We start from the raw sequence: 9,822 nt of genomic DNA on the forward strand, positions 1-9,822 counted from the left end.
AAGAAATAATAATGTGTCTACGTGTATGCCAAAAGAGGCCAACTAATTAATAAGAAAAAATATTTACGGTTATTGATAATGTCTATATATACTTTGTTCATTTACCTGTACAAGAGTTACCACATTTGTCTACGAGTGGCCAACAATTTGTAGTTTTAACCTTTTTTTAGGGACCCATGACCATTTTTATAGCATAATTTTTCTGTTTCCATGGCAGTGATAACAAACAATCTCATTTCACATAATACCTAGATACTTCAATTCGTAATATTACATGTTGTTGGTGGCTTGATTACAATTTTTTTTTGAAGAAATGCAAAATGAAATTTGTTATCGACGTTTAGTCCTGTACTGTACATACATTATTATATTATGGTGTCAATTCTGAATTTAGGTCCTCAAGTGGCACAATTTAGAATGTTATCATAAACTTATTTAGAGAAATTTTACAATGATTGAAAAAATAGGCAGAGCCAACGACTCGGATGGCTTCGTTGAACAAGTTTAATATAAAAACTGCCGATTCATTTGACTCTACTGTGTGCTACATATTTGTGAACTTGCATTATTGCTGGTCACTAGTCGTGTGGTACTGTTAATAAGTCTTACTAGCTATGAGAGACTACCACAATGCCACTACTAGCTAGGCGTGTGGTTAGTTGCCTTACATGAGTCTAGAGAAGATTCATGATCACTACTACGCGTTCATCTTGGGAGATCTCAGATCGATCTCCAAGATAGCTATAGCTTGCTTAACCGCAATGCACACAAAAGAAAAAACAAAAGGGAATAAGTAGCACGTGGAGTACGTAGTACATTTATGAATATCCCAAGACGCAAAGGGAAGATGCAAAGATCACACATGATCTTCATGGAAGTTCTAAAGCTCGTATTTTTTGGGGGCGCCTCGCATTCTTTACTCCTCATTTGGTCACTTGTAAGCAAAAGAAAACTATATATATCTTTTTGGTTGAGAAAAGCACAAGAAAAGTGTATTTTCCGAGATAAAGACAAGACACTGTTGAGTTGACTCAGCTTGGAATCCCAACTTGTATTAGCAACTTGCATGCCTGGACGCCTACATGGCTGTAAACTTGCAACATGGTCAGCATCGAAGAATGAAGCTAATAAGTTCCAGGATTTCTAGGTCAAATTGCTGTCTCTTCCTTCGTCCAGTACAATTTTAGAAACGGTAAGCAAGATCAGAGGCCCTTTCCAGGTGGGTGTCCATTGGCATACTAAAGAATTGAGATTGCCACTAAAGAAATGAGTTGCAAGTAGAAGAGTTCACAACCATCTATGCACGCATGCAGACACTAAATTGACTCCGAGACTCTGACTCGCCACGAAGGGTGGACTCTGCAGGGTTCTCAACCCGACACCACCACGAGACCACGTAAAAAGAATGAGCCAAATGAACAAACAGATGCCACCTCTCCTGCAAGCAACTCGCGATCTCGAGGCTTCGTCAAATGAACAAACAGGTGCTCTCTCATGATGAATCATGCATGCATGCATGGGAGCGAGCACTGCATGGGTGTTCGTCACCCGGCCTGGACCTTGCAGATAGCTGTCTTTCTCTGTAGCAGGCGGCGAGCGTCGGCACTCGCTTCAGATGGACGCGTCGCCTTACACTTTCCCCCCAGCTATAAAGGTCACCTGCTCCTCGCCATGCATGACAAGCTAACAAGGTTGATGACCAAGCAGTTGCAGCTCACTGGCACGACAAAGCACACTAGCAACAGGCAACCCGAGCTATAGGCTCTCCACACCAGGTAGCTAGATAGCTAAGCGCCTAAGCCATGAGGAGGTCGGTGCTCCCGCTGCTCGTGGCCGCCCTGGTCGCCGTCGCCGCTTTCTCGGCGGCGGGGGTGGCCGCCGCCTGGACGGCGATCGGCAACCCGAGGAGCCTGGTGATCAGGCAGATCGGTAACTTCGCCGTGATCGTCTACAGCCACGCAGAGCCCCGCAAGACCCGGCCCCTGGCGCTGGTCGACGTCGTGCGCGGCGAGACCCAGCCGGTGGGCTCAGGCGTCACCGACTACCGGCTCGTGCTGAACGTGAGGAACACCGCCACCGGGAGCACGGGGCTCTACCAGTGCGTCGTGCGGGGCAAGCCCGGCTCGCGCGCCACCACATGGGAGCTCCACAGCTTCGTGCAATACAAGCAGGCGGCGGTCTAGCACCCACGTACTTATCGACGACGACGGCAAAACCTTTCAAGCATTATCTATCATCGATCGTTTAGACACAACAGGGCACTGCCTGCTACCACCAGTGATGTACACGTGTGTGTGTGTGCGCTTTTCTTGCCTTATTAGGAATAAGATGTCTCTCTCCCTAAGTACACCAGCAGAGAGAGACAGACGACTGTGTTTTCTTACGATCGATATGATCTGTGAAATGGAGGAGTTTAATTTTTGTATCTCCGTATCATGCATGCATGTTGATGGTAATGTACAAGTGTCTGTTTATGGTCGATGCGTGGGATTGATTGATCTTGTTTGTGCAAAACGGCCTTGGAGGATTTGATTGTGGGATTGATTGATCTTGTTTGTGCAAAACGGCCTTGGAGGATTTGATTGGAGGTTGTTTGACTAATCTGTTTCGTCTACACGGTTAGCTTGTGATGTTTTAATTCAGAAGTTCAGCTCCCGGCTCATCAATGTGGTATTGTCTCACTATTATCTGCAATGCGTGCATTGAGAGCGTATGGTTTTCAAGAAAAAATGTTCCGGATGTGTACAACTAGCTGCATGCTAACTGCTAAGCATTCTATTTTTTTTTTCGTTGAGGTACTATAAGTTTTGTGTGTGCAAAGCAGCAAAGCCACATCAGCACACTGTAAGTAATTTACCGCAAGCTAGCTGTATTTTTGTCTAATAGCTACTACTTTGCTAATAAAGTAATAAACTAACTTGCTTGCATCATAATATATGAGTGTTAACTCCACATGATTCTATCGTGCTGTGCATTTAGAGGGTTGCTAACAAAATGTTGGATCACTGATATATAATTATATATGCTTTTGCCATTTGGTGGGTGGGGGGCCTACGATCGAATTCGAATGATATGATCAGGTTTAGGTGGATGGTCTCAATAACTTAACTTTGGGTTCCAGAAATTTTGTGTATCTCCAAATTAAATAAGTAAATATATTGTTGAATGATGCGTAGACTCCAGCAATGCAGGTACGACTCGCTCTGACCAGGGGCGGATACAGGAGGGGGGCTAGGGGGCTCAAGCCCCCCCTAAGCTCCCCTAATTACACGTAAAACACTGTAGCAAGACCTCCAAATCACTATTAAATCTTCACACAAATCAGCATCTCTATTGTTTCAGCCCCCCTTGCCTCCAATCCTGCATCCGCCACTGGCTCTGACGCTCTCTACTCGCTCTGACGCTCTCTACTCTTTACGTCCTTCTGTAGTATTGTTGGGTCAGAGCCCTTCGTGAAGCTAGCAAGAGATCTGATCGAAGCTTTTCAATGGCGATCTCGAGGTGCCATGCCAACTTGCACCCTGGAGTGTGCTTCAATAACACCCAACGCGCGCGATGAAATTAAGGAAGACGGGTATCTGCTTGCTGTGCTAGTGATCAAAGTTGGATCGGAGCAGTGCAAAAGTTCATCTCGTCGCACTGCCTCATGCAAGTTGGCGTTTACGTGTTCGGATACTGATTTGCATGTCGTTAGACGAGCGTAAGCATGATCGCTCTCCATGTTTAGATCCAAGTGCGAATGGGTAAAAATACTAAACTTTAATACTAGTCCATCCAAACATAGAGTGCTAATGGTGTAGGCTAAACTATTACCAAGACGTAAAAAATTAAGTAAAAGTATAGCTGCTAATACTCCCTCCGTTCCAAATTATAAGTCATTCCAAGAATCTTGGAGAGTCAAACTATTTTAAAATTTGACCAAAATTATAGAGAGAAATAAAAAGATTTATGACATCAAATAAGTATACTATAAAAATATAACTAACAAAAAATCTAATGATACTTAATTGGTATCGTAAATGTTATTATATTATTGTATAAATTTGATTAAACTTAAAATTTTTGACTCTCCAAAATTCTTGGAATGACTTATAATTTGGAACGAAGGGAGTAGATGCTAAAATTCAGCACCCAACTTTCGTTATTCGAAACAGACCCTCACCCTCGACTGTATTCGTGTATCTAGGGATCGCGCGATGCAGCGGATTTCCGGGTGGACAAGCGTGGCACGCACGCCGGCCGGCTGCGCGGCGGACCATGATCCAACGACGACGCCGGTGGGACCGTCGATCATCCGAGATCCCCCTGCATGTGTGTACACGGCACACGAGAGCTAACCAAATGCGATTCACGTTCGTTCCATACACCAAGAACATTCCCGTCCCGGGCGCGCGGGGCCAGTACATGCTGGCACCGTACGTACCCCCCTCTTGACCTCTTCGTCCAAGAACTAGGCGTCTAGGCACGGCACGCGCGCTGATCATTAAGGTCTCATGCATCCACCGACGTTGCTCAGCTAGCATGCAACGTCAGGTGGACGCACACAGCGATACCCTTTTCCTGCCCTATAAATCTTTTGCATAGCCAGTGTCATCAGGTGTCACGGCCATACAACGATAGGAAAAGCTGAGTAACGTAGCCAGCAGATAGCCACACACACACCGTACCAAGACAAACCATGAGGAGATCGGTGTTCCCGCTCGAGGTCGCGCTCCTGCTGGCCGCGGCGGCCACGCTCCCCGCGCCGCCGCGTGCCGAGTGGGCGCCCGTCCCGGACGTGAACGACCTGGTAATCAGGCAGGTGGGGCAGTTCGCCGTGCTCGTGTACGGCCTGGCGCACCGCAAGGACCTGGCGTTCCTAGGCGTGGTGTGCGCCCAGACGCAGGAGGCCGTCGGCGGCGGCACCAACTATCGCCTCGTCGTGGCGGCGGCCAAGCCTGGCGACGGCGGGAGAGCCGCCGAGTACGACTGCCTGGTGTGGGGAGTGCCTGGGTCGAGCTCCGATACCTGGAAGCTCCGCAGGTTCAGGAAGAAGATCCAGAACTAGCTATTAGCTAGCTAGTGCCTAGCGCGCGCGGGCAGATGATCTCAATCTCACCAAGCAGCTCTCGCGACCCCCCGGCCCAGAGGCCTTGGCAGGCTCGGCCCGCTAGATCTCGCGCGGGCGGGGGCAGAAGCTGCGGTGGCACGGCGGGCGGCTGCGAGAGAGGCGTGCGCCTGGAGGGAGCAGCAGCGACCGGAGTTGCAGAGCTGAGTCCCTCCCTTCGCTCTCCTACTCGCCTCCCCCTTCCCTTCAACCTCTTCGCCTTCCTCCGTCACCCCTCTCCAACAGCGCTCCTCCCGCTCCCCGCCGTCGTCTCTTGCTCCCGCGGGATCCAGATCCGGTGCGGAGCGCGGCTCGGAGGGGGAGGAGGCGAGATCTGCGATGGCCTGGCAGTCCGGGAGCTGTGCGGCGCCGCCGCACGACCCCTCGCCGCGACCACCTCTACAACCCCGACGACCGTGCGCCTCTCCGGGCGATGCTTGCGCTCAAGCGCCACCCGCGCGTCGAAGCCAACGTCAGCCGCATCGAGGAGGTCGAGGAGCCGCTTGACCCCGCCCTCGCCCTCGCCTGCGCCAACGATCCCGCGGGACTCAGCGGGGTTGACTCCCCGATTGTCCGCCTTGTCACCGGCGAGGACGGCGTCGGAGAGGTCGCCACGCCCTTCATCTGCATCGGCGGGTTCCAGCAGACGCGCGCCGTCTACGAGCTCGAGGATGGCGGCCTCGTGCTGGAGTTTGATGAGACGCGGTTCGACTTCGGGACCAGCTACAAGCTCGAGTGCGATGGCCTAGCCTGACCGGGGCAAGGAGGTGCTGGAGCGCCTTCTCACGGTGGCCGCCGTGCTGTTGTTCGCTAGGGGCGTGCGGAAGATGGAGAGGGCACTGCCGGCTGCGACGCTGCGGGAGAAGCTACCCAGGTTCCTCTCCGTATCCTCTCTCCTCATCTTCCCTGCCTCCTCTAATCTCTCCTCTCTTCTATGTAGCTCTCTTTGAACATGAACAGTTACTGTTTTATATTGTTGGATCTTATTTGTTTAGCATTGTCTCACTATCAGAAGATGATCCAATACGCTTAGCTCTGGTTGTGTGGGTTGGTTAATTTGAGAGAAGTATCATCAGTTGCCATTGTTCTGAATGACTACACCACAAGCTTCTTTAGTGATTCTTATGTACGTGGAAAGCTTATTTTTGCAAGAAGCATCACACCTGGAATATTCCCCTATTAGTTTACCAACCGATCACAGCTCTGAAAGGGCTGATTTTGACTTGTCTCAATCTGTAGGTTGATGGTCTACGGAAGCATGTGAAAGAAATAGTGTGAGGTGAAACTTGAAATTTCTATTGAGTTTTAAGTTTTCTTGAAGGATCCATACAAAGCGATCCAAGAAACAATACACCATCTTTGTTTTATAAAATAGACCAGATGCATATTCTATAGTATATAATTAACTATAAGATCATCTTTTTCCAAATAAATTGAGTCAGAAGCAAGCCCTCTTGCCTTTCCTTATAATGTTATTAGTTGTTCAGTTTGTGTCCCTGCACTACAGCATCTATAATTGGGCAAGCTTGTCCAATTAGCTGAATATATATTATTGTGTTTATACTATATAGCAGTGCAAGAAACTATAGGCGGCTTTTCTTTTGCTAATACTTTTTGGCGCAGATGCTGGTTGCAATGTTCTTTCTTTCAGTAGAGATATGCCTATTCTCACTTTTTCCGAAAAAAACAAAGGTTGATAGTCATGCGTTTCCATGTTTATCTAATGGCCTGGATTTTTATGGTAAGAACCTATAATACTTCTTTCTTTTTAATAAATAATAATAATATACGCCTATATTCTGTGCAATTGCGTTGCTATTGGTTCATCGGCGCAATCATTGCTCTGTTAAAATTTTCCATTCACTGCCTGTATTCTTTTTCATGAAGAGAGGTACATGTTTTTAATGAAACTTGTTCCTTTTCAGTGTCTCTGAAGCGAAGCTTCCAGAGTATCCACAAAAGACTGAAGTATTGCATGTACATTTGCAGGTAACATGCAGATATCATGCAAAGTTTTATCTATAGATGATTTCCTTGCATCAGTGGGGTTTTATATTTTTTTGCTCCAGTTAATTCAGTTGGGTCTTTGAGCTATAGTTTATTTATTCTTGAATGAAATTAACTGATCGACATAGGCTGAATTTCCTCTCTACAGTCACCTCCAAAAGTTGACTAGGATAGTACATCACATTCTGCTTGCTTTTTTTCCAAGCTTGTGCATAGTAGTAGAATGGTATTTATGCTATCTGTGTAAATGAGGATCTTCTTGAATTAGATGTTTGGTCAGCAAAATATAAAATGGATAAGCTGCAAAGACTAGGGCATGGTAACCCTGTACGGTGTATGCCCACATTTTTGTTTTAGTGGACTGTTTTGGTATTCTTAGAGAACATACAGAAGGACATGATATTGTATGATTGACAAAAATATTTGCTAATGCATTTTGTACCTGAAAGCCTGAAACTATAAGCTAATAAGCTTTTGTTTCTCAAGTTCAGCTAACTAAATTTCAGAAATACTTCAGTTTACTTTTTTTTTGAAAAATTTCAGTTTACAATTTCTACTTCTAAAATATTTCTTTGTTGCTTTAATGTTGCTGAATAATTGATAGAGCCATGATAGGGAGGGAGCTCTCCAGTCTAGGAAATATGCTTATTGATTCAGACTTGTTTTCCTTGTGTCAACAGGGAGGGTCGTGAACACGAGCAGCAGGATTTAAACCTTTTCAGAAAGCTTTGAATGTTCTCAAACAACTGGTTACACCAAGTGGTAGAGGCACTACTGTGGATGAGGTAGCGTCTTTCTCACAATCTATGTGCTCATTCAGCAGGAGATGCAGTTTTATGCATTTGCGAGTCCATTCATCTATATTTGGCTTCCTTATGTTGGCCTGCAGACCACACCACATGAGCGAGTAGAAATGACTTTGTGCCCACTAGAAGCAAGCCCATGCCAGTCAATGCTTCCTCTACACCTATGGAGTTAACAGCAGCAAGATAGGACAGTAACGATGCTCTTACGCCTAAGGTACAGTAGCTCTAATACATAAATACTAATCTTTTGGTTTCTCTGAGTGAAGGATGTAGATATAGTATGATCAAATGTAACCGTTTTGCGTCTGAACAGGAATCAACATTTCTTTCCAAGTAAAACAACATCATCCTTTTTAAAAGTTAGGTTTGACTTAACTGAAGTAGATTAAGATCATCAGGTCAAATGAGCTGAAAATGTTTAATCTAATTTGTTAAATTTCAAGATCTTGTGATGCTATAAAATACATATTGAAATAACACATCTGTTGATATTTTTCTGCATGAAGGGAAAAGTGTCATGGTATTATTAAACTAGACTAATACGAAATTAGAACACTAGGGCTGTCACATATGGTTACTCAATAGAATAAAAAAACAATTGTATCCATGCTTGCAGTATGAAATTCGCCTAATTTCCCCCTACTTGTCATTGCTGCATTTAAGAGCGATGTTGCCCAGATGATTACTATGAGGGCAGATAGTCTAACATTAGAGATTGGCGGATAACACATTTGATCATATATGTGCATACATTTTTTTTTGTCGGGCACGGTTACTGCCTCGATAGCATCAAATATTGCCTATTTGGCTACTAATTCTTTTATTTGGCACACTTGTAGGTTGCTAATCCTAAAATCAACATGGATACTCCTGATGGTTCTGCAATAAAGACACATAAGAGCACTACATAGAAGAGTTCATCGGGTGTTTGATGATTGAGATGCCCAACAAGACTCCTGATGCATAGAACATGTTATTTATAACTGATGATGTTTTTTGTTAACATATGTTATGATTTCGTGATACATTTTTTTTAGATATGTATCTGCGCATAAAATAGATAGAACAAGCGATTGTTGCCTTCCATTGATTTACGTAAATTCAGCTGTCTAATACTTATATTTGATTGTTGAAACGATAGGGCGCGCAAAGCGCGCCAAATGTTCTAGTGAGAAATAAGGCGACTACTCCTGGAAGATATGCCAAACTAATGAATCGATGCTTCGCCCTGCAAAGATCCATGTCCGCACACTATCTCTGAGCAAAGAAATAAAAGTAGTTGTCGTCAGCTCCTCTTGTTTGAAAATTCTATTGTTCCTTTCCTTCCATAAGGACCAGATCACTAACAACACGAGAGTTTGGAGTCCCTTCATATGCATAGTGTAAAGTTCTTGCTTCAATAATGCGCCATTGGAGTATAACATTTTGATGCAGTGCTCACACGCGCTGTGCATGAGCAATCATACCTACCAATCAGCATTAGACTTTTGCTCAACTGAAAACTTGATCCTCAATTCTCCGAATGTCTTCACCTTTCGTGAAAATTGCAAGCCTTTCTGACCGATGATCATGCTAGCTAACTGCATTTTTAATTTTGTGCATGACCCGCATTTTCACGAATTATGCTACTCACCAATGTGAATTACTCTCGCTAGAAACTGCTACTGTAACAGAAGTTTGGTCTCTGCGTCCTCGTTTTATAGCCAGCTTAATTAGTTTACTTGATGATGATGAGAAGAGGACAATGCAAAAAGCTCTCACCATACAGAGTCTAATGCATGGTAAAAACGTGATGAAACTCCTTCCTTCAAGTGGACGTACGTTTATGATCAGTTCCTTAAACTGCTGCCTCCATCCTGCTCGCCGACGTCGCCAGCTTTGTTCAATATAATTACAGGTGGTTCGAACTTCGAGCGGCACGCA

At 45.2% G+C, this 9,822-nt stretch overlaps 2 protein-coding genes across 2 annotated transcripts; both read left to right on the forward strand.

Annotated features, from left to right (window-relative positions):
* Positions 1-1,802: 1,802 nt before the first annotated feature.
* Positions 1,803-2,183, forward strand: LOC120689376. The gene has a single exon (XM_039971664.1). It carries the CDS (start codon positions 1,803-1,805, stop codon positions 2,181-2,183), a length of 381 nt encoding a protein of 126 aa, XP_039827598.1.
* Positions 2,184-4,678: 2,495 nt separating this feature from the next.
* Positions 4,679-9,018, forward strand: LOC120689377. The gene is given in 7 exon segments (XM_039971666.1): positions 4,679-4,975; positions 5,154-5,827; positions 5,829-5,960; positions 7,012-7,075; positions 7,774-7,878; positions 7,983-8,113; positions 8,739-9,018. Coding segments are annotated over 5 exon segments (1,179 nt in total). The 3' UTR covers positions 7,786-7,878; positions 7,983-8,113; positions 8,739-9,018.
* Positions 9,019-9,822: the final 804 nt, after the last annotated feature.

Source organism: Panicum virgatum, chromosome 9N, assembly GCF_016808335.1.
Source record: "Panicum virgatum strain AP13 chromosome 9N, P.virgatum_v5, whole genome shotgun sequence".
In the NCBI taxonomy this organism is placed as follows: Eukaryota; Viridiplantae; Streptophyta; class Magnoliopsida; order Poales; family Poaceae; genus Panicum; species Panicum virgatum.